The sequence below is a fragment of the Tenrec ecaudatus genome, chromosome 3 (genome assembly GCF_050624435.1).
Source record: "Tenrec ecaudatus isolate mTenEca1 chromosome 3, mTenEca1.hap1, whole genome shotgun sequence".
Lineage (NCBI taxonomy): Eukaryota > Metazoa > Chordata > Mammalia > Afrosoricida > Tenrecidae > Tenrec > Tenrec ecaudatus.
Window position 1 is genome coordinate 134002715 of NC_134532.1, and position 25551 is coordinate 134028265.

Here is a 25551-nt window from a genome sequence, read left to right on the forward strand (position 1 = left end):
AATCCGTGAGCACAAACCCATCAGTAGTGAGGGCACCACATTCACCTAATACTTTGCTGGGGTTTGCATCGAGCCGAAGAATGGCCATCGCCAAAGGAATGGTCAATGTGATGTAATACTTGGAATCCTGGAGCAGTGGAAACTCCGGTAGTATTAAATAGATTCTCATGGCTTCAACATCCGGGGGTGAACTCGACAGCTGGGGAATCAGGCAACTTTCAAAGCTATTTAGGATCTGAATGAGAGAAAAGGAGATTGAGACGTTCGAACGTACCTCAGACCTGATGAACATGATCGCTAAATTCACAAACCATTTCACAGACTCTCAACTTCGCAGAAAGTATTCACGCAGTACCTACCTTGGACCACACCATGAGCTCGACGTTCTGAACACAGTGTGAAAAGGCAACCCCCCTGGCCTTTTCATTGGAAAAATTAAAGCCCAGAGGAAAACTAATGGTAGATCAAATTCCCAGTGTGATTTTACACCATTCAGATTTGAACACAATCTCTCCCCTTTAATTTCTATAAGCTTTTTGTTTTCACAACTCTTTTCTCTTGAAAATTGAATTACTGAAACCCAAAATATGGAGTTCTGTTTTTTCTTCTCAGAATGCACTTTGCAAATGTAAAGAACATACCTGTTCTAGAAGCAAGGAGTGCTGAGAATGCATTAACTTCTCAAACAACACTCTCGTTGAGTTCAGGTCAATCCCAGGGACTCGAGGGCTGGTCTTAAAATGCTCATCAATTCTAAACAAGCAAATAAGAACAAAGCGTGTAATAAATTCTTAGAAAGCAAATCCTGATAAAAACCCACTGCCCTCAAGTTGAGGCATAGGGACCGTCTAGGCCATGCAGGGGTCCCTAAACTTTTAAACAGGGGGTCAGTTCACTGTCCCTCAGACCCGTTGGAGGGTCAGACTATAGTTTTAAAAAAAACTATGAACAAATTCCTAAGCACAGTGCACATATCTTATTTTGAAGTAAAAATCAAACGGGACAAAAACACCTGGCGGGCAGGATAGACGTCCTCAGCAGGCCACATGTGACCTGCGGGCTGTAGTTTGAGGACCCCTGATCTAGGGCATAGTACCAGGGGCTCCAAATGTTCCTGGGAAAATTCCACTATCTTTTCATTCTATTTTTCCACAACGTTTTTGGAAGCCTCCTTATAAAACTGCCCTGCAGAGTCTGCAAATCTTTATGGAAGCTGACTGCTGTCTCTTTCTCCCACAGAGCAGCCCAGTGAGTTTGGATCTTGCCTTTTGGGTAAGCACACACTTTAATCACTGCTACCAAGTTCCTCACACACTCCACTAGGAGGTCTAAAGAAGCAAACAAAGTAGCTTATCCATACTGATCCAATTCGAATTTGAACTAGCAGATATGATGTATACAATCACCATCCTTTGAGGAAGCCCCAGGAAATAGTGCCCACAGCATGGTAAACATTCACTATTGGGGGGCATGGGGAGGGGCTGTGTGGAGGGTAAGGATGGAGGAAGGAGAGATATAGAGGGAAGGGAAAGGGAAGAGAGGGAAGTGGAACAGGGTCTTGGACAGGCACAGGGTAAAGTCAGACACAGGGACTGGGGATGGGAGAGAGGGCAAGGGGAGTCTGAGATCATGCAATGTTCTTTGTCTCCTTTCAGCAACTCTGGTCTTCCTACGACCAACTTTTCCCAGGTTCAGAAGTGAAGACCAGAGAGGCTCTCCTGTTGGGGAATTCTGTGGGAATCACACTGCTGCGTTCACAGGCCCAAACCGCTCAGTACTCACTGGGTCTGGCCTTGAGGAGCAGGCGCGCCTACTCAAACAAAACCTAAAAATACTCTCAAACAGCACTGGCTGGTACATGGCTTTAAGAGGAAATGAATTACTAGTTCGTTATCAAGGAGTTGATTCTGATGACTCCATGTATGCATGGCGCAAATGGTGAGCACTCAACTTCGAGCCAACAGATTGGCAGTTCGAACCCACTGACAGGCCTGGCGATCTGCAGTTCTCCTCTGCACCACATGGAGTCCCCAGGACAAGCAGCTGAGTCCAAGCGCTAAGCAAACTGGCTGCTGTGGAATGGGCTCAGAACAGGGACTCCACACAGGGTGCCCAAGGCCGTAAGTCCGCAGGGAAGCAAACTGCCTCACCTTTCTCCTACAAAGCAACTGGTGAGTTCCAATCGGCGACCGTTCGGTTAGCAGCCTAGTGCTCAACCCAATATGCCACCAAGGCTCCTTGAGGGAGAAAGCGAGGTATGAGGAATTTTTTTAATTTCTTGAAACAGACTTTTTTGAGATGTTTTCTTTCTTTGCTTCACAATGCAAATCTGACTGAAGGATCATCTTGCTGTTGCCCAGAGAGTTACTGACCCTTTGGGGAGCTCAATTCATTGTGCAGTGCTTAACAGTGTGCCTGTCCATGTCCGAGAGTCAGCCTGAGTCACTGCTGCAGGCAACTGGGGACATACTGACGTTTCATAAAAAGCAAAATAAACGCGGAAGATAATTAGATCTTTCAGCTTATAATTTTAAGACCATGCGGTGATGCACTTTCTATGCTCACTAAGAGCGAAACGTCACTGATGGCAAATGAAAGGTTGCTTATCGTTAAAATCACTCAGCACTTCTCTACTTCGTATAGGTAACTACATATACACGTTGCCAAATAGAGGTCCAAGCGATGTTGGGACTGAGGGAAGCTATTTCACATGACAATGACTTTCTCATATGTCTTAGCAGTAGAGAAAATGTTTCATATACTCTCTCTGACAAGTTCCACATGTTCATTTTAAAATCTGGGTAATAGTTTAGAATGCCCTGGTGGGGGGAAACATCTTACTTCTGATCACATCAACTGTTGTCTGAAATATCGTCTCTCTCTTTGGTCATCTGCTTCCCTGCCAGCCTTGTGTGAACCAGCATGGCCTTGCTGAGGCCCTCTCCGTCCTCATTACTTAGCATTCCAGTATCGGGCAAATCACCAGTTATCCACAGAAGAAAGGCCAACCGCCATTGAGCGGGTGAGAGATCCTTCACAGGCATTGATAGTGAGTACTAATAACATAATTGTTCTTCAAGGTTCCAACTTACTTACTTTTTCTCAAGAAAACTTCCATTCCAACAGGCTGCAGAAGACACTATCTGAACAACACCACTGCTCAAAAATAAAAAGGGAAGGAAATCTTTAGTTATTATCAATGAATGGTGAAGGTGAGCATCAGCAGCAGATGGGCCATCTACCCTAGGCTTCACTGACGGCAGCTCCTGCTTACCAGATGAAGGCCTGCGACAGACATTTCCTGGAGCAAACACAGTCCCAGATCCCCAAACAGCTGAGAATGTCATGTGTACCACATCCTTATTTGCTGCAAAAGGCCACAGAGCCACGGAAAGAGAAACTCTTGCGCTTAAGTGGTCTGGACCGTTCCTCCACCTGCAGCTCCTCCAAATGTGCACACGCAATAAAACCAATCAAGAATCTGGGTGGCTGTTTCCCAAATACAGATATTAGCTGTGGGCATCACTAACTGCACAACGACTTCCTTCTTGCCCGAGAAATTAAAAACAGTGAAATGCATGCGTATTGCCACCACTTAGATGATGATGGCCCTGGGGAAACAGGTACTTTCCAAGGACCCAGGGTGAAATTTCATGGCAGCAACTCTGGGCCTCTTACTTACTCTAAGGAAAGGGAAAGATGAGCATAAATACACGGTTGGGGAAGAGACTGTAGTTACTCAAAACTGGGACCAGAAGCAATTTCTAAAGATCATTTTTCCCAGTCCCCGTTTATAAATAAGAAAACAGAACTAAGGGTGATGCAATTTCTCAAGGTCCCCAGGAGGGTTCATCCTTTGACTATCAACTAGTACTCTTGTGGCTGACCCTCACTCAAAACTCCGTTGCTACTGAATGTTGCCAAAACTTAGTGGACGTTTGCCCAGGATGACCTATACCATAAAGCAAAAGGCACAGGGTAAGTCAAAACGCATTGCTAGTAGGGTTCATATTCAGACATGTGTGGGGTGTTCCAAGCAAAACACAGTCTTAAGCATTTCTCTGTGATCAGTGGATGGCTGCCGGCAATTTCCCTAAGGAATATACTTGTCTTAGTCTCATTAGGTAACCTTCAAAAAACAGATATTTTATGTGTCGTGGGGGAAACTATATTGAGACCAGGGCTACTATCAAATTTTCACCAGAGCTCAAGTTAAATTCTTCCCAAATCTTTGAAGCTTTGCAACAAGTTTCCAAGAATCCTGGCCCATATAAAACTACAGTTTTCAGATGTAACAGATGGCTTAAGGAAAGTCAAAGAGGCCTGAAAGATGAGCGAAGAAAGACCATTCATCAATTTTGATGAATGCAGGCATTGTGACGGAAGTCAAGAAATTGGTGGGAGAAGACAGTAGAAGAGCATTGACGAATAGCTGTGAACTGGGGATCTCATGTGGTTTGGCATTTTCAGATGGAGAACATCTTGGTCTCAGAACGCTCTCAGCTTAATGGGCACCAAGCAAGCAAACATGCTGGTTTCAGCAGGCTTTCAGCTTGGTGAGTACCAAAAGCATAAAGCAAAGGTCAGCTTGCTCAAAGAGTTCATCTTTCCATCAGCCTTTTCAGCAAGATTGAAGTTAATGAAGATGATATTTGTAGGACAAATTCTAACTAGGGATGCAGCTTGGATTTATCAATCTGATGCAAGGAGTAAGCAGAATCTGATCAAAATAGTGGCTTCCAAGAGCCTCTGTTGGGCCAGTTAAGTTCAAGGCAGAAAGAGGCAATCTTGATAGACTTTCTCATAGCACACAGGATGATCACGGGCCTTTATTATGAAGGTGTTTTCAGAAAGCTGAAAACTGCAATTGCAAGAAAAAGGTCAAGAAAGTTACATCAAGGTATTTTTGCTTGTTTTTCTATCACGGAAATGCATGTACTCATTCTTAGAGGGCAACAAAAGTTGCCCTATGAGCACTTGATTGGGAAATATCACTTACCCTATGGCACTGATCCTGCCCCTTTAAAAGTCTTTTTGTTCCCCAAACTCAAAGAATAGTATAAGGAGCATGATTGGAGTCCCTCAAGGTACCTAAACAAAGGTGTTGACATGGTGTAAAGCAAAGCGCTCATGTTTTAGGGAAGGGCTAGGGAGACAGAAACGCCCCCTGCAGAAGAATGTAGACCTAGGTGGAGGATATGTCAGGAAACAATAGCTTCACATTTTGACATTTTTGTTCAATAAAAGTGTCTGTGATTTTGCAGCAATATTTTTTGACTTACCCTTGTATTTTGCACATTTCTGGGAATGACCAGAGGTTAGGACAGAGCATGACTCATTTATTCCCAAGAATTAGATTCTTGGCAGAAAAACTGTAAAGCTGAGGAAAGTCACTGAAAATGTTTTCAATGAACTGGGGAAAAAATTACAATTTAGCAAAATCAATTTGATAAAAGGTCTCAATTGCTCAATCCTTCTTGATACATTCTTCATTCTCTACTTAACTCTGAATTACTATTTCAATTAATTATTGTGAATGGGAAACGAACGGCTTCAGATTAGTCAAGATAACAGCTCCTGGAGAATTGAATGCTTTGGACAATAATCATGAAGGGATTCAGTGGATTAAACAACAATACCATTGAACTCCCTTTGCAGCAAGGTCAACTCAGGCCTTAACCAGCCGGGATTTGCAAGACCTGAGTGAACAAGGCAGTTAAGAAAACAGACTCTGACTTTGAACGTGAGACCAAATGACCACTAATGGTAGTTGGGGTACTGTACCAAAGCCTGAGAAAAAGATTCCCTGAAGTGTGAACCTCCATGTACACCCACAACTCCAACAGGAAGAGTAGGGAAATTCACTAAGCTAGACAGTTCTAATATACGTTGGGGGGGGGGGGGAGTAAATGAAGGCAAGCAGCCACATACTTGATTGTATTTGCGTTGTTATGTTCTGAGAGTTTTTGTCTCCAAAGCGCTATCGTTTCATCATTTATTAAACTGGTATAATGTGCTTGGTTCATAGTCCTGAAGTCAACAGCAGGAGAATAATTCTGGAAGGTTAAATATACCAAGAGAAATTATGTAGCATGCTTCTTCACCCCGCTCCTTGACCCAACACACTCACCAGCTACACATCTGTAATAGATACTATTGGCACATTGCCCAGGTCCCCCCACCACCTGTCAGGAGTCGGGACACTCACTCCCCCAGCTGCTTGGAGTGCTAGCTCCTGACAGGCAGTCCGCAGTTGGGCTACTATCCAGGGAATGGCCTCAGCTACTGCTTTCTCCCTTGCAAGCACCTAACCCACTCCGTCCAGGACTGGGCTGAAGAGCCACCTCCACTCTGAGCTCTCCAAGGCCGCTGTTGGAAGGGAATCGCAGCTGACCTCCTTCCCCTGCCCAAATCAGCCTCCCTCCTCCCTCAGCGGACACCCCGAGAGTAATCTCCGCAAACCACTGGGAGCACAAATCTCAGTTTGAGAATCGAATTTCCAGAGAAGTAACGATCACTTTTCCAGACTTCTTTCCCCTGTGCACTGGATCCACATGTCATCAGTATGAAGTCATTCATCATTTGCCAAATCTCTTTACCAAATTCCGACAAGATACATTAAAACCAGGGTTCAGTTATAATCCATGCTACACACAACCTATGAAAGCTCCGTAGCCGTGCTGTCAGACAGAGTGCATTATAGAGTGAATTACTGTGGATGCAGTCAGTCAAAATTTGACACCATATCATTTGATCTCCCATTTGACTCAATTTAAATTTGTTCTGGGTTTTAACTTTTTCTGCTTTCCTGTTCTACTGAGGGTTTTTTTTTTCTGTGTTTTGTTACTGTTGTTGATTTTGTTTTTGTAACATTTTTCCTGCAGATGAAATTCAGGGTGGGTAATTCACAACAACTGGGTTAATAGAGTCTTAGGAGCATGGAAGGCAGAGGTTGGGGCTGGGGTAGGGAACTAATAGTAGTGAGTACAAGACAGAAGAAAATGTTCTAAAATTGATTGTGGTAATGATTGCACAATGCTTTTTAATTTGACTAAATTATTGAAAAGAGCCCTGGTGGTGTAGTGGATATGAGTTGGACTGCTCACTGCAAGGCCAGCAGTTCAAACCCACCAGCTGCTCCTCAGGACAAAGACGAGGCTTTCTACTCCGATGAAGAGTTACAGTCTCAGAAGCTGACAGGGAGGCTACCCCCTGTTCTAACTATTTAAAAAAGAACACAGCACTACAGCTGTTTGCAAGGTAGTGTATTGGGGATATGAAAAGAGGTTTTGTAAATCACTAACGCTGCCCAGGATCATACAGGCTTTATTCACTAAGGTTAAAAAAATAAAATGCATTTATTAAAATGAATGCTTTCAACTTATTTTCCCTAAACCCTATTCATTATCGAGAACTAAGGAAAAGTTGAAAATGCTTTTTACCTCCAAAATTGTCAGTCGTAAAGAAAAAAAAGAGTAATCCTAAAGCATTCACTCATCAGTTTATAAAATAATCTTTTTTCCTACCTACATATAAAACACAGTCAGCCAACTAAATTTCTGTTCTTTACTTTCCCATTTATGAGTTAAGATATGGGGAGGGAAAAGAACATTAATAAATTAAAGATATATAACAAAGTGTTTGATCAACTGGTTCTTGATAACTGGTCTATTGAAATAGTCACAGCCACCTCCTGAAAGAATAAAACCACCTTGAATTGTGTAGTGGAAACTGGTCAGTCAACACGGAAACACACAAGCAAGATTGCCTCTTTTTCAACATGGTTTTAAAATAATTAAGATAAATTCTAATTACTTCCTCAATTTTGAGTGGAAACTGAACATGGACTCTAACATACAGTTACAACAAAAGATAACTTGGGGGCTATTTTCTTTACCTCACTGCCTGTCCAATAAACCACACAGAACCTTGAATGATGTAGAAACTTAGAATCACTTAATAAAACATGACAAACCCATCATTCTTCTTTGCCTTCTAATTACACAAGAAGCATTAAAGCATTTGGCTGCTAACCAAAAGGCTTGACCCCACCAGCTGCTTCTGAAGAAAAGGATGTGTCAGTTGACTTCCACAGAGATTACAGTCTTGGTCAGAGGGACTCTATGAGCCAGAATCAACTCAGTGGCAATGGGTTTGTTTATTTTATAGGTTTAACTACATACAGATCAAAAAGAAAGAAATGGGTCTAACTCAGTCTCTCTCTACTGCAGCTGCACTGTGGATTACGAGGAGGATTTCCAAAACTCTTAATGGTCAAGTTATACTCGGTCCAATCTGGCTCTCTAGAAGAATGAGTGGTTTTGAAAGCCTCCAGTAATTCCAGTGGGTAACTGAGGTGGAGAACTACAGCTCTGGGACAAAGATGTTACTAGCAGGATCAGGCACAGCACATGCACTCAAGCACCCCCACGTGCCCTTTTCAATCTTACCCTAGACGAAAGATGACAGGAAAAGGAAGAGAGGATGCGTATGCCCACTAGCTTGTCAAGACCTAGATTCAAACATAGCAAAAGATAATCTGAATAGAATTCCTTCCCTTGCCTCTTCCACCTCAAGGTCTACCCGTAATGAATGAGTGAACTCTGTCTACATTAAAGGCCTGATGGAGCAGGGCAAAGCACACTGATGCTAAGTAAAAGGTCAGCAGTTCAGCCCCACCAGCCACTCTCCATGAGAAGAGTGACCGTCTGCTCCTGTCGGGAGTACAGACCTGGGAACTCACGGATCAGTTCCATTGTGCCCTTTGGGGTTTCTATGAGTCAGAAGTGACTCCAGAGTAGTGGATTTTAAAAACTTGTCTAATCAGATAGTTCTTCTTTGTTCTTGAAGTGGTTCCTAAGAGATAATAATATGAGAGTAGATACAAATGAATAGATATAGAAATATCTAAACAATCACTTGTAGTCATATTTTAAATGTTTGCCTAGTTGTCAGTTTTACAAAGAAAGAACAAATTCCTAATCAATATTGAATTTTTTATATATCTTTTCTCTGTTAGCTGGCATTTGTAATGCATCTCTCTCTTCATAGTGGTTTAAACTTTAACCTGCCTTGATTCTTTAATATTGCAGTACTCTAATTCCAGAGACGCTGGCTTATATGATGAAGAATGTGGCATCAGGATTGGAGGGAGGCTGTGGTAGTTACATAATCTGGTGTCAGTTTGGGACTTGAGAAGATTGAGAGTGAAGAGGTGGAGTCTAGCTGCCAATCAGGTTATAGCCAATGAGGCCTTTGTGTGGGCCTGGTCTTCTGAAGATTCTGGGAACGCCTGTATTTCCTCCCTGGAGGCAGGAGACATGCTCTCTCTGTTCACTCCCTTGGAGACTCTCTACTGAGAAGACTCACTCCCTGATAGATGCTCTACTGACAAGACACATGGCACTATGCTGATAGACCCCTGTGTCCTGGGAACTGAAGGAGCCACATGGAGACCCCTGCCAGGTCTGAGATGCTTACAATGCCACTGGATCCACAATAATTCCCACCCACTGGCCTGTGATCCTCCTGCATTCAGTGTCATTGCATGTGTTTCATGAGTCTGAAGTGGACTTTATAGATTGGTTTTGGATATATGAGCTAACATTGGACTTAGGGACTTACGGACTGGGCTGGGATGTTTTCTCAATATTCAATTGCTCTTGTATATAAACCTCTTTCTTACACACATGAGTGTCCATGAATTTGTTTCTGTAGTCTACCCAGACTGACACAGAGTCTTATTAACAGTCTGAAATATGCAGATGACACAATCTTGCCTACTGAAAGTGAGGAGAAATTGAAGCACTTGCTGATGAAGATCAAGGATTGCAGTCTTCAGTATTGATAAGACCCAAATCCTCAAAACTGGGCCAATAGGTAACATCATGATAAATGGAGGAAAAAAATGTAGTTGTGAAGGATGTCATCTTGCTTAGATCAATCAATGCTCATTGGAACAGCAGTCAAGAGTTCAAAAGAGGCATTGTAGTGTGTAACTTTGCTGCACAAGACCGCTTTAGAGTGTTGGAAAACAAGGATATTACTTCAAAGATTAAGGCACCCCTGACCCAAGTCATGGTATTTTCAATTGCCTCATACGTCAAAGTTGGACACTGAATAAGGAAGACAAGAAAAATCGATGCATTTGAATTGTGGCACTGGCAAAGACTTCTGGAAGTACCATGACTGCCAAACAGCAAACAGGTCTGTCTTGGAAGAAGTCTGGCCAGTGTTTCTTAGAGGCAAGGATGGTGAGACTTTGTCTCGCATTCTTTGGACATTTGTACAGAAGACCCTGGAGAAAGACGTCAGGCTTGTTAAAGTGGAGGGGCAGCAAGCAAGAGGAAGGTCCTCCCTCAAGGAGGTAGACTGACACAGTGGCCGAAACAATGGGCTCCAGCACAGGGACCCTTGTGAGGACCACACAGGACTGGCAGGGTTTCTTTCCGTTGTGCAGGGTCACACCAGGGGTCAGAATTGACTTGAGGGCACCTATTTAACAACTTCCTTCTCACCAATGTTTTGCCTCTGAGTCCCAACGGTGCTAATTACATATCATATGCCATGTGTATTTAAAGGCTGAAACAAAGTTTTACTGACTTGAATTTCACAAGACAATTAAAGCTGAGTATGACTACGCATCTGCTTCTTACGAAAATGAATATTTAAACTCTATTACTTACAAACCCAAATCTGTTTCTGGTCGAGCTTCAGATATTCTATTGTATTGGCATCTTAGAGAAACAAAGACTCAGCTTTCCTCAGGACTTCTCTGAGAAGCTCTAGAGCAGGCGTCCTCAAACGATGGCCCGTGGGCCACATGCGGCCATTTATCCGGCCCACCGGGTGTTTTTGCCTCATTTGTTTTTTTTTACTTCAAAGTAAGATATGTGCAGTGTGCATAGGAATTTTTTCATAGTTTTTTTTTAATTATAGTCTGGCCCTCCAACGGGTCTGAGGGACAGTGAACTGGCCCCCTGTTTAAAAAGTTTGAGGACCCCTGCTCTAGGGCTGGGCCTAAAAAACTCTACAGCAACAGTTCCAAGTTACCCAGAGGGCAGCTTTAAACAGCTTCATCCAGGCTCCTGACCTGGAAAATATCCAAAGCACCAGGTTTAGCTGTCAAACCTTCAGTTTTCAGCCACATCAGAACCCTTTCTACCCAAACCATACAAAATACTGACTGGGTGGCTAAAAGTTTATGTATTTAAGGACAGTAAAGTGTCCGGCTCATCATGGGAGTTTCCTGGGCTGAAAGAGCTCTCTGCCAAGTCTACACTGCCTCACTTTATTTCCTGGCCCATTCTGTTAGCTTAGCACCACCAACTGTCCATTCCTAGGTCCTCCAGGAGAGGATAATGGATCTATGCCCCACCTAGAGTTAATTCTCCCTAAGTGTTTGTTGACTAACTGGAGGGAGTGAGGTTTTAGAGGAACAGGAGAGGCCAAAAAGCAAGAGAGCAGGAATGAGATAAGAGGAGGTTGAGGCACATACAAATATATATATATATATATATATATATATATATATATATATATATATATATATATATATATATATATATATATATATATATATATATCTTGATGGAGGTTATTTTAGACTACGTTCCTCCGCCCAGAAGAGGTGCAATGAATTACAGCTCTGTCATACCTGGGTTTGCATTTTAGTCTACCTCAGACCTTGTTCTTCCTGGCTTATCTACGACGGTGCTGCAGGAGACCAGGAAACGATACCAGAGATAAAAACACAGTGTGGTTCCAGGAGCAGACTTGAAATAACAAGGGCATCTGAAAATACCCACTCATAGCGACTCTAAAAGACCAGGGGAGAACTGCTCCTTCTGGTTTCTGAGAAGGTAACACTTCCAGGAGAGAAAGCCTCCTTTTCCTCCTGCAGAACAGCTGGTGGTTTCGAATTGCTGACCTTGCAGCTAGCAGCCTATTGTGTAACCACACCACCACCAGAGCTCCTGCAAACTGTCAGCCTCTTTCAATGAACTGTTGGAACAAATATGGATATAAACACATAGTTTTAAGTGACAACTTAGAACTCTGTGATTTAAAATACCAGGAAAATAATCAGTACTTCAAGGGAGAAAATAGAGGTAACTTCTCCAAAGTTTAGTTTGCTTAATGAGAAATTATTGGTAGAAATAACACATATTTAATTTTTAAAAATAAATACGGATCCACTATTACTCTGCCCCCAAAATAATAGTCAAAAGAAAATTTTACCTCATATTTGGAGCAAAGTACAAAAGTTTGGTCTCCTCCCGAGAAGATCTGCTTAACAATGTGATATTTAAAGCGATCTGTCAGAATAAAAATTCAACAGTATTGTTTCAATAATTGACATTTCTCCATGAACCCTTTTTCTAATATTCTGAAAGATGCTTGAGTAAGGTTTTCTTTTCACTTTAATTATGAGAAGGAAGTAAGAAAGTTTCTCTCCTGGCTGTGTGTATCAATAATTATCCTTCAATTAAAAATAAACAAACAAAATGGTATCCTCTGCTATAGCTCACTGACTCCTCCTACTACCCCAGTCCCAGACAGCTCTTCCTGACTTGGTTCCTATTTTTCATTGTCACTCCGTATATGCCGCTGACCAAAATTTTAAATGAACACAACTAAAATGATAAGATATGCTTAATGAATAAATTCAACATCAAAGCACAGTGGCCCCGAACCCTTTCCGGATGAGGAATGCCACATGGTAACCTCCATTTCTTACTCCTTCTTTATCTCTCACCACACTGTGCCCACATTACATTCTAATAGCCCGCCAAAGTCTTTTGCTTCAAATATGTCACAATATTGCATGCATCTATGCCTTTTCACTGAGAGCACAGAACCTATGAAGGAAGGTGTCTTCTAGAGAATAAGTTGAACTTGTCTCTTAAATTCTGCACGTCTGAGGTTGCTTCTCCCATCCCTATCCCATAGTTCTTTTCTACCTGGCTAATTCCGTATCCCCTCCAAGCACAACTCCACTCTATCCAGCATACTTCTAGACGCCTTCCTGTGTTCTCGCATTACCGCGTAGGTCACTAAACACACAGCATTTACTAATATAGCAATTTGTGTTATAAATCATTTGAAGATTGAGCTGTTTTCTTGTTGGGTGCCAGTAAGTCAGTTCTGACTCACAGGGACTCTATGTACAACAGAAGGAAACACTGCTGAGTCCTGCACCATCCGCATAATTGTTCCTATGTTTGAACCCATCGTTGCAGCCCCTGTGTCAATCCATCTTGTGGAAGGTCTTCCTTTTTTTGGCTTCCCCTCTGCTTTGCCAAGCATGATGTCCTTTTTCAGAGACTAGTCTCTCCTAAAAACATGTTCAAAGTACATGAGATGAAGTCTTGCCATCCTTGCTTCCAAGGACCATTCTGGCTGTACTTGTTCCAAGGCAGAATTGCTTTTGCGGTAGACCTTGGTCTTTTCAATATTCTTTGCCAACATGATAATTCAAATAGATTCTTCTTCAGTCATTCTTTTTCAATGTCCAACTTTCACATACACATGAGGCTACCTACACTACTGTGGCTTGGGTCAGGCACAACTTCGTCATCAAATTAGCAGCCTGCTTCTCAACGCTTTAAAGGTGTCTTGTGGAACAGATGTACCTGATGCAATCCCTCTGATCTCTTGACTGCTGGCTCCATGAGCATTGATCCCTGACAACTTCAATCTGTTCTCCATTTATTATGTTGATCCAGTTGTGAAGATTTCAGTATTCTTTACATTGTAATCCATACTGAAGGCGTCAATCCTTGATCTTCATCAGCAAGTGCTTCAAGTCTTTCTTGTGTTCAACAAGCAAAGTTGCGTCATTTGCATGTCAAATGTTGTCAGTAAGCCTTCCTCCAGTCATGATACTGCATTCATCTTCATAGAATCCAGCTTCTCTGATTATCTGCTCAGCATGCCGATTGAATAAGTATGGTGAGACAATACAACCCTAACACACACCCATCTTGTTGACTTTAATCTATGCAGTATTCTTTTGTGCTGTTTGTACAACTGCCTCTTTAAGTGTTCTGAATCCTCATTCTTCTCAAGGCAATCCATGGTTTGTTATGGTCCACGGAGTCAAATGCCTTAGCACAGTCAATAAATCACAAGTAAACATCTTTCTAGTATGCTCTGGTTTCAATCAAAATCCATCTGACATCAGCAAGGATATCCCTTGCTCCATTATCCTCTTCTGAATCTGGCCTGAATGTCTGACAGCTCCTTGTCAATGCGTTGGCTGCAATCATCATTGGATGATCTTCAACAACATTTTACTTGCGTGTGATATTAATGACAATGTTATATAATTTGAGTATTCTGGTAGGTCACCTTTCTTTGTAATGGGTACAAATATGGAGCTTGTCTACCAAATTTCTTGGCATATATGAGTGGGTGCTTCCAATGGTTCATCAGTTTGTTGAGACATTTCAATTGGTACTCCATCGATTCCTGGAGTCTGTTTTAGGCTAATGCCTAAGTGCAGTTTAGATGTCGTCCTTGAGGTACCATTAGTTCTTCATCATATGATACCTGTTGAAATAGTTGAATGTTCATGCTTTTTCATGCTTCCTGCATCATTCAATATATTGACCATAGAATCTTTCCCTATTTCATTTCGAGGCTTGAGGTTTTTTTTTCTTGAGTTCCCTTAGTTTAAGATATGATGAGCTTGTTCTTCCTTTTTGGCTTTCTGACTCTGTCTTTGCACAGTTCAGTATAGTATTTTACTCTGTCTTCTCCAGCTTCCCTTTGACATTCCTATTCAGACTTCATTGCTTCTATGTGCCTTCATTTCTCTATAGTTAAGAGCAAGTCCCAGAGTCTCTTCTTCTGACTTTGACTTTGATTTTTTATTTCTTTCCTTTTTTATTTTACTGAGCATTTGCTTTCTTCATGGACGATGCTCTTGACGTCTGCCCAAAGCTCATCAGGTTTTCTGTCACTGGTGTTCAACGTATCAAATCTGTTCTTGAGATGTTCTCAAGCCTCAGGTGGGACAGACTCAAGCCCGTACCTTGGATGTCTCGGAATTGTTTTCTTTTCTTCAGCTTCAATTTGAACTTGTATATAAAAAATCCCTGGTTGGTTCCACAGTTGGCCCCTGAGCCTAGTTTTACCTAATGACATTGAGCTTCTCCATCATCTCTTTCCACAGCTTGAGTCAATTTGATATCTTGTATTCCATCTGGAGAAATACACATGGATTGTCACCATTTGTGTTATTTAAGAAAGATAATTGCTATGAACAAGCCATTTTTGTTGCAAAATTCTCTGCTGCAATCTCCAGCTTCATTTCTATCAGCACGACCATATTTTCCAATTCTATTCCTTCCTCTTTGTTTCCATTTTTGTGTTCTAATCGCCAATCATAATCAATGTATCTTAAATGAATGCTTGAACAATTTCAGACTGAAGACATTTGTAGAAATCTTCAATTTCTTCATCACTAGTTAGAGTGGTTGGTGTATAAATTTGAATAATAGTGGCACTGATTGTATTTCTTTATACATACATATTATCTATCCTATCATAGACACCATTGTATTTCCAGATATCTTGAAATGTTTTTTGACGATGATGAATGTCACGCCATTCCTCTTGAATCTATTATTCCCAGCATAGTAAACCATATGATTTTCTCATTCAAAATGGCCAATACCAGTCCATTTCAGTTCATTGATATCAATGATATCATAAAGATATCAATCTTTATGTTTCATTTCATTTTGATAACTTCCAGTTTCCCTAGATTCATATTTCTTACATTCCAAGTTCCAATTGTGAATCAGGGCTTGTGGCTGTTCTCATTTCTGAATAGCGCCAATCAACAAATAAAGGTCCCTCTGACTTTACTCCACCCATGAGATCATGGTAGACTCTACTTTGAGAAGGCAGCGCTTGTGCAGTCGTATTTGGAGAGCATCCCAACAAAAGAGATTGATTTCCTGGCACCATCTCCAGTGCCCTCTGTGAGGTTTTCAGTGTCGGACAATGCTCTGAATGCACCCAATAGGTTTCCAACGGCTAAATCCTCTAAAGTGGGCAGCCTACACCTTCTTTGTAGTCTGTTCTTAGTCTGCATGCTCTGCTTTGACTTGCTCATGATGGGGGCACCCTGCTGGCATTTGAAAAACCAGTGACATCGCTCTCAGCATCACGGCAACACACGCCACCACAGTACCACAAACTACAGACAAGTGGGTAAGCCTGGTGAAATCACATGTAGATTGTGGAGAGTGAAAAGACACCTTTCTTGACTTTAAATCACAAAGTATCCCCATGTTCTGTTCAAATAACTACCTCCTGGTCTATGTATAGGTTCCTTACACACACAATTAAGTATTTCTGAACTCCAATTTTTCATAATGTTATCTATAAAATGTGCTATGGGTCACAAAGTCACATAACGTTGCGCAGGCAGTGAAACATAGATGAAAATACTTTCTTGGTTTTTCTGTTTTCAGTCAAGATCTACTGACTCCAGCAATGACATTTCTTGTTCCACATCCTTTCTGAATCCTGCTTGTATTTCTTCCAGTTCTCAGTCTATAACCTGCTGGACTGCTGCAGCCATGTTTGATTCGCCTCTGGCAAAACTTTACATACGTGTGATAGTATACTGTTCAACAATTTCTACGTATTGGGATCTTATTTCTTTATAAGAGGAACAAATATGGATCTCTTCCAGTCAGTTGGTCAGATGGTCGTTTCCAAATTTCTTGGCAAAGATAATATGTTTTTTGAAAATTCTCGACGATATTCTCTTTATTCCTGAACTCTTATTTTTCTGTCAATGCCTTCCTTCATTGCAACTTGGACTTCATTGGTTAGTACCATTATTTCTCAGTCAAATGCTACCTCGTGAAATGGCTGAATGTCATCAATTCTTTTTAGTATACTGATAATGAATGTCTACTACCTGCTTTTGATATACAATCCTACAATCTCAGAACTCGAGGGTTGAATTACTTCCTCAGTGCTTTCTGCTCCACTCTTGGCATCTAACTCCAAACCTTTTGTATATTTCGTTATAAATCTCTGTCTTCTTGAGTTTCCCTTCAAAAGTAGTTCCGTCAGCTGTGTGTACACTTGATCAAATTACTTAAAATCCTTCATATTCATTTTTAATCTCTAACAGAGGATAAACCTTGCTTATTGAAACTGAGGGGAACTTAAAGCCCTTGCTGATAAAGAACAAGGATTGCAGTCTCCAATACAGATTAAAACTCCATTTAAAGAAAACCAAAATCCTCACAACTGGACCAATTGGCAACATCATGGTCAATAGAGAAAAGAATGGCGTTGGCAAGGATCTAGTCTTTCTTGGATCCACAAACAATGCTCATGGAAGAAACATCAAGAGAGCAAATGAAACACTACATCGGGTAAATCTGCTGCACAAGACTTCTCTAGAGCAAACAGATTACATTGAAGTCTAAGGCAGGCCTGTGAGAGGTCATGGTATTTTCAACTGCCTCATATGAATGTAGCAGTTTGACAATGAGTAAGAAAGATTCGAGAAGAATCAATGCATTTGAAGTATAGTACAGGGGTTAGAAAGTTGAAAGTCCATAGACTGCCAAAAGAACAAACAAATCTGTCTTGTGAGAAGTACAGACAGAATGTTCCTTAGAGGCAAGACTTTGTCCCTTGTACTTTGACATGTTGTCGGGAAAGAAAGCAGAACTTGGAGAAGGACATCATGCTTGGTAAAGCAGAGGGAAAGTGAAACAGAGGACTGTATAGATGGGCTCAAACCTAAGAACAATTGTGATGGTGGCACAGGACTGGGCAGTGCTGTGCTCTGCTCTGCTCTACCTAGGTTAACTATGTGGCAACATGGATCTGAGGCAATTAACAACAGCAGCAGGGGATAACATCCAGTCCAGAAGTTCTTAAGACCATTGATTGCTTAGTAATGAAACCCAGTGAAGCATCGATAATTCTTTATTATAATAATAAGTTAAATAGTAAAAAATTACATTTAAGTAATAATACCAAGATCATTGGAGACCAAATAATATTTCAACTATAAATCTTCATTCATAGTAAGTACTTAAACATTCACTTACCTGTTTTTGAAAATATCTCATATTCATTCCCTTCAAAGCCCTCAAGGTAATCAACAAATAATATTTTCTATCAACAGGCTCTTTACAAAGTCATTTTCAAATACCATTAGGATCTAATAAAAATCCTCTTACCAGCTCGAGCTGAAAGCTGCCCACTATGGGCAGCCCAGTACCCCTTCACAGGAGATGGGCACTTGACATTACAAGTGTGGCCAGTACCTAATTGGCCTCTTGCTCCACAACCAAATGCATAGATGAGTCCAGAAGAAGGCACAAAGGCTAAGGTATGTTGTCTGTAAAAAAAAAAATTAAATTAGCTTGTCAGCAGAGTTGCTTCTGAATTTTAGTTTCCACGTGCGAGCACAGTCATTCCCAGATGCACAGTAACAAAGGCCCCTTCTCTCCCCAGTTTACACGTGAATTGGCTGACTCGTCTCACAGCAGCTAGGTCTCCACACACTATTCTCTAGGTGTGGGAAGGATGGCAAGATATGGAAAGAACGGAATCATCTTCTGTGTGTGCCCTTGGCAATAAGAGGGAAGAAGCAGAGTAGATCCAGGCAAAATGTCCAAGTTCTTTCCCATTCTCCCTCTCCCCATAACCCACTGTCCTATAATCCAAAAGAAGTACAAGGTCCTTTATTACTCCTTTTATCTAAAAGCCTTCCTTGTTGGAATCTGTTCACGTTTGATTCTTTCATGAACTTGAGGTGAGCATGCATGTAAGAGTTCTAAAAATGAGTGTGGGTAAGAATCCCAGGTGATGCCGAAGTCAAGCACTCAGCTGCTAACTGAAGAACCAGTGGTTTGAACCCACCGGCTGTTCCATGAGAGAAAGTCGATTTTGTGAAGATTACAGCTTTGGACACATTATGGGGTGGGCCTACTCTGTCCTATACAGTCACTATGAGTCGTAAACAACGCAACAGCACACAACAACAGGTGGAACCACACTCTTCACCGCTGCAAAGACAAGGTCCTTCCATCTCTGGGTCTCTGTAGATACCAGGAACCTCTTAGAAGCACTCACCTGCCACAAGCAATCTGAGTTACTTCACTGCCCATCAGTTCTAGAACTCTTCTTGGGTTAACCTCATCATTCATGGAGTCATGTCCAAGTTGCCCACAGGAACCAGCACCAAAGGTAAATACACCTCCATTCTAACAAGGAACAAGCAGCACATGATTTTACTGCATCTCTGAGTTTGAACATACTCCTCTAAAGCCTTCTGTTTACAGAACTCACGTCACAATGGTCTTTCCAGGAACACTATGTTCACTTGGCACTTAGCCTGACTCACTTCTTGGAACAAACGTTAGACGGAAAAATAATAAAAAAGAAAATCAAGATTATTACTCTATGGAGCAAAGACACATTGTTCAAGGAAATGTGTTCCATCTGTGAATTTTAAAAACGGCTTTAAAGTACAATGATGTGCTAAGAGATCATTTAAAAAGAGACACACGGGAGAGGTGAAAGATGATTTTGCACAAAGTGCTCCACCAACTCCCTGGTAAATAAGGTGTTTTTCTCCCACAGCCACACCTGAACAAATGCTAAGGCATTTTGTGAAAAATGAATCCATAATACTGTTCAATATGTAAATACCTTTACATTCTCACTAGAGACAACTCTTTATGGAAGCAAATGACAAGATGGATAACTAAATGATTAGTTATATTACCATTTCTTTTTTATGTTTTTAAATTGCATGCATTAATTTTTTTATTATATTGAATTATTTTAAAATGTTACTAAATGTGAAATCTACACGATTTCTACCAAAGATGTAAACACAAGCACATTTTAAAAAACATAGTCTTTTCTTAGTTTTTTTTCTGAAAGAAAATCAAACTGAAATTACATACAATAGTATAATTAACCACCACCACTACTGTTCTAAAAGATAATACCAGAAATAATCGAGCAGTGACAATTGCCTATCTCAAACCAAACCACTACAGAACAAAGAGCGCACTCTGAGCTCCTTACTTTTGTGAGGACTGCTGTGTGTTCCTCCCCACAGCTAATATAGACCACCTTTTGCATTCGTAAGAGCTTCACGTGGCAAGGAGACTCTCGATCTACAACAAGATGAATAAATGATCAGACTATCACCGCCAGTTGCCTTTGAGATAAAATATCCACCCTGTCGTCTTTGTTTGTGGAAGAAAACTTCGATTCTGTTAGCTTTGTGGTTCCTGTGATGGTGAGAGCAGAGCACTGGTGGTGTAGTAGTTACACATTAGACTACAGGCCACAAGGTCTGCAGTTCAAAATCATAAGCCGCCCTCAGGAAAGTGTCATGGCTTTCTATTATAAACAGTTACAATATGGGACACTCACAAGGGCAGTTCTACCCTGTCCTTTAGGGTCACTATGAGTTGGTTTGGTGTGGGTGATGATTGGAGGTTATGTCAACTGGACACTCCTGGTGCCCAGTCTGCCAATCACGGGCTAGACTGATGACACTCTCTGGGAGTTACAGTCTCTGGTACAAGAGCCAGAGAGATGTGGAACTGTTCTGGCTCCCGTCCTTGCTGGGACTCTGTGTCTGCCTCCAGGGGTGTCCCTGGGTGGGTCGCCTAACCCTGCGAGTTGTTGGTGCCCTGCCATGCTTTCCCCAACCTGGTAGTCATGCAATTCAGCCTGTGAGCTCACTGCTTCCCTCTTCACTGTCTGTGTCAACCGTCTGCAGCCACCTGAGTCTGAAGAGGGGCCCAGCTATCATCCGACTTAAGGACTTGAGTTGGGCCTGGCTGGGATACCTTCTTGATATGAAATCTATTCTTGAGATAAAGTTCTTTCTTGTACACGGATGAGTGCCACTGGTTTTCTACTCCTATAAACCCACTCTAACAACATTTGGATCTAGAGGGACAGATTATAAAGATGGAGGGTGGAGGTGTGTCTGAGCTCTGCCTCGTGGCCATCAGGTAGAGTTGGATTTTTCCTTCTCCTGTGGGTTAGCTAGGGAGTGCTGGAGGCATGGTGACTACACCCTGGGCCGTGATCTAAAAGGTCAGCAGCTCAAGACCACCAGCTGCTCCTGAGTAGACAGACAGAGCTTTCTCCTCTCTGAACAGATTCAGTCTTGGAAACTCACAGGGCCAGTTCTGCCCTATCTTATCAGATCATTATGAGTCAGCAGAGCCAATGGCAGTAAATGTTTGTTTGTTTGTTTGTGAGTATGGGGTGAGAAACTACAGGAGGTCAGAATGACTTGTTATCCTGGCTTGGACCAGTCAGGACAGAGTTGACAAAAACTTGACATGATGAAGATGTCTGACCCTGTGAGCTGGTGCACAATGCTTGCTAACTTGATAGCCTGCTCTAAGTTTTACTTTGCTATGGAGGCAGACACAAGATTCCAAGAGGGATGCCGATTCTTCACGTCCAACAACATGACCCACCTTTCCACATAAGGGCCTTGGCATGTCCTGCTCCCTTCAATGGAAACACCCCTTCCTGCCTGAGGCAGACATGACTCATTTCTGACCTGATTTCCTATGGGTCTCGGCTCAAACTGCTTTTTGTTGGCAAGGTCCTCCTGAATTACCGTAGGTAGGACAGAGAGTTTTGTTCCTCAAGCTGACATGAATGCATTTATTACTTGCCTCCATGCACTAGAATGCAATACTCAGGAAGCCAAGAGTGTTAGCACTCTGCTTGCCCTTCTGTACCTCACAGAGTCCTAACATAGAGCAAATACTCAACATGCATGTGTACTTTTGAACCAAAGAGGCGTGCATGAATAGTTCTCCTACCTTTTTCATCACTGAGTCCTAGCTGCCCTGCGTTATTCATACCCCAACCAAAAACAGCTCCTGAGAGAGACAGGGCGAAGCTGTGCGCGCCTCCGGCGGCCACCTGAGCCAGCGGGATCCCTTCCAGGGACCTCACCCTCTGGGGGCTGGCCTGAGAGGGGAATTCCTTCCCGAGGCCCAGCTGCCCATGGCTGTTCTTGCCCCATGTGAAGAACTGCCCATCTGAAATACAAAATAGCATAACTAGAAATACAAAATAGCATAACTATGACCAGAAATGATATACGTTCCATCTGCAAAACTAAGTAGGTACAATAATACAGTGGCCCGGGCGGGGGTGGGGTGGTGTGGGGTGGGGTGGGGTGGGGCGGGGTGGGGCGGGGTGACTGGTTAGTTGTTCCCTGCCCGCTTGGTCCTCATCCTCCTGCTGGAAGATGGTCCAAACCAAAACTTCTACTTGTCATGGCAGCAGAGAGATAAGCTGTGTCTCACTGTTCTCTCAAAGTCTATTAAAATTAATGCCAAGAAAATATTATACGCTTAAAGATCAGTTTCAAAAATAAGTTTTGTTTTGAACAGGCCAATACTAGGCTCAAACCCACTGGGCAAGCTGCTCTAGTTCTGAGCACATCAAAGCCATGAGATTTGGGACCTGAGGAGATCCAGCCGTGATTGCCTGGCCCAGCCTGCAGGGCATTTAATTACAAATGTCCCCTCCGCTTTGTTCTAGCCATATTGTGCTATTTGCTGCCTTAGGCTTCTATAATCCCCCCATTTATTTTGGAGCTTAAAGATAAAAATACAGCTTGATGGAGAACTGTACCTAAGAAAAACCAATCTTCTATCTGCTAAAGGGTACCTAAGTAAGCTTCTGCTTCCGATGCATCTCCCTGTGGGAGATAGGCTACACTGGAGAAGCCACAGAATGCCTTTCTCCATCACCTACACCCAGAGAACAGAATAAACTCTACCAAAGGCTGTCAGAACTGCCATTGTCCAAGAGGGTTCAGTCCTCAACCCACAGAGAGTCCCAGTTACAGAAATAATATCACACAAATGTAAAGAGATTTGTTTTCAGACATAACAATAGCATACAATTAATGTTACATTACCAGCTGCAAGAGCCAAGCAATGCCAGCTGCCACAGGAGACTTGTAATATTGTCTGTTGGTTCAGCTTTTGTATTAACCTAAAACAGAAAAGGCTTTCTCTGTGAAAAAGAGCATGAGTTCTCAAGCACACTTATTCAGGAATATCCCCAACTAACCAAAACTGTTGGAACAAATACCATCACCTCTCCTAGAAAGACTTTTTAAAGCTCCATCTTTTCTTACCAGGGCTCATCTGCCCAAGTCTCTGTACCTCCCAGCAAATAATTTGGTGGGACTATGCAAATGGGGCCCAGGCAACACTAAGAGAGGGGATTTTCAGTTTGGTTTTCACACCCCCGGCTATAAAGATCTTTAAAGTAGCTGAGAAGGAGAAACCACAAGGACTTTGGGAGAGCACAGTTAAGACCTCTGTCTGACGTGGCAGAGGCCACTGGGACCAGACGCCTGCCAGCCTATGGCACGGCGGTTCAGAGGGACAGCACCAAGACGATGGGAACCTGCTCCTCATCTGGCCTGAGATGATGGAACCATGAGACAGAGAGGCAGGTGGGCTGCCTTCCCGACTCACTGAGATCAAGGCCAAGAAACCACGTGGCTGAGAGACTAAGAACCAGACAGGGACTTGGCTGCTGGCTGAGGAAGACTGATAACTGCATCCTTAATGTTTGCTGATCCTGACTTAACGTAGCCTATTGACTTCCCTACTAATTGCCTTTAATTTTGAGGATTGCCCGTGTGTTCTGGGTGGCCCTTGCCAACAGATTACCAAACCCAGCACTGGTTAGTGTCAGAATAGGCAATGAAGGATGGAGGGTCGACACATGTCTGACTCTTGCCTCATGACCATAAATAAGGAAGCCAACAGAGGGCAGAAATGTCCACTTCCATTGCCATTTGTTACATTACCACAATTGTGAAGTGCTCAGCTGCTAAGGAAAGGCTGGCGAGGTTCAGACCTTCAGTGGCTCCACAGGAGAAAAGGCCTTGCTCATGTCAGTCTAGGAAACACTAAGAGACAACTCTACTCTGACCAAGAGGGTCACTGTAGGTCAGAATAAAGCAGACACCACCGAAAAAACAAGAGCATCACCATCTTATAATAATACTACATCTTTCAATAGCCTCCTGCCTATAAGGCAATCACTGTTTGAAATAAAAAAACCCATCTTCGCTTCAACTCCTCACTACAATCTTCAGTGACTCGTCACAATGTCATCTCCAAATCATGGACAGATGGAGGAAGCTCGGTATAGCCCAAGCATACCCGTGTCAGTAGGGTGTCCAGACGGCTTTCCAAAGAAGGGAGATGACTCCCAAACCCTGAAGGCCTGCATGGCCAGGAGCGCCTGACTTCCCTTCAGATCTCACTCCTCTGTGTGCACTCGTGAAAGATGTGGAACGAACAACCAGAGTTTGGCCTCCTGGGAATACCTCCTGCTCTCCACGAGGCACTTAGCACGTTGCCATGTTCGCCTTCACGAAGCGGACACAATGGGGCTCTAGGAACAAAGGAGTCCATGAACACTCCATAAGAAAAGGGCTATTTTGTCAGAAATGTCCAGTGGGAGCAGGGATTATTTAGAGGGACTGCTAGATACTGTTTTCCCTGATTTCTTATTTTCACATGAGTATTTTAGTATGAAGCAGTATCTTTTTAATTGAGATAGTTGTAGATTCACATGCAGTTGTAAGAAATTACAGAGAGATGCTTTTTACACTTTGGCCAGTTAGCAAAACTGGTAACATTTTGTACAAATATCATCTAATCATACCAGGATAGTGGCATTGATGGAATCCACTAATCCTATTCAGATCTCCCCAGGTTTACTTATACTCATTTGCATGTGGGGATATTACGTTCTATATGATATTTAGAACCTGTGTATGATCGTGTGTCCACTACCACCATCAAGATGCTAAGCGGTGGTTCCGATCCAGAAGCATGGGCTCAAGTTGCACTTTGATAAACCCAGGCCACCTCCCTCTTTTTCTCTCCTGTCCTGTCCCTAATAGAAGACTGGTGGGGTAGTGGTTACTCATGGAAACCACCAGTCACTCGAGGGGAAAAGATGAGGCTCTCTCTCTATTCCCGGGAAGAGTTACAGTCTGGGAGACCCTTAGTGACAGCAGTCCTACCCCTCTCCTACGAGGTCACTCTGAGTTGGAATCGACACGTTGGCACGAGTCTGAGAAGACCTGAATTTGGGGTTTTCGAGTTACGGCACGGGAGTTCGGAGAGTTAATAGCAATAGATACAAGAATGAAGAAAATGTGCTAAAAGTGATGCTGGTGATGATGGCACAACTGTTTTTAATATATTCAAACCACTGGGTTGTATGGTACAAGAACTATATGCTAATGAAACTTTTTTAAAAACCTATGCACACTTGTTATTTTAGATGTTTGCAAACCTTAAGGTAATTTGCCATATTATTAGACTAACAGGTCAGCTCATGAGTCTATTTTAAGGTGCTTAATTGAGTAATTGATTTAGACTTGCAATCTGAAGCTGATGGTTCATACTTCTAACACATGCAGAGAGATCTTTCTCATTCAAACAATCATCGAGGGTTTCC

At 42.4% G+C, this 25551-nt stretch overlaps 1 protein-coding gene across 2 annotated transcripts in view; it reads right to left on the reverse strand.

Moving 5' to 3' along the window:
* The window catches only part of HERC3 (HECT and RLD domain containing E3 ubiquitin protein ligase 3), a 107815-nt gene that overhangs the window by 32900 nt on the left and 49364 nt on the right, over window positions 1–25551 (reverse strand). For both annotated transcript variants that reach the window (XM_075544022.1, XM_075544023.1), the window contains exons 5-14: window positions 22976–23052; window positions 21864–22085; window positions 20089–20180; window positions 19126–19256; window positions 18228–18388; window positions 12241–12317; window positions 5932–6056; window positions 3097–3156; window positions 642–753; window positions 46–235 (exon numbers count right to left, since the gene is read on the reverse strand). In XM_075544022.1, the coding sequence (XP_075400137.1) occupies window positions 46–235; window positions 642–753; window positions 3097–3156; window positions 5932–6056; window positions 12241–12317; window positions 18228–18388; window positions 19126–19256; window positions 20089–20180; window positions 21864–22085; window positions 22976–23052 (1247 nt within the window). The remainder of the gene's footprint in view (window positions 1–45; window positions 236–641; window positions 754–3096; window positions 3157–5931; window positions 6057–12240; window positions 12318–18227; window positions 18389–19125; window positions 19257–20088; window positions 20181–21863; window positions 22086–22975; window positions 23053–25551) is intronic.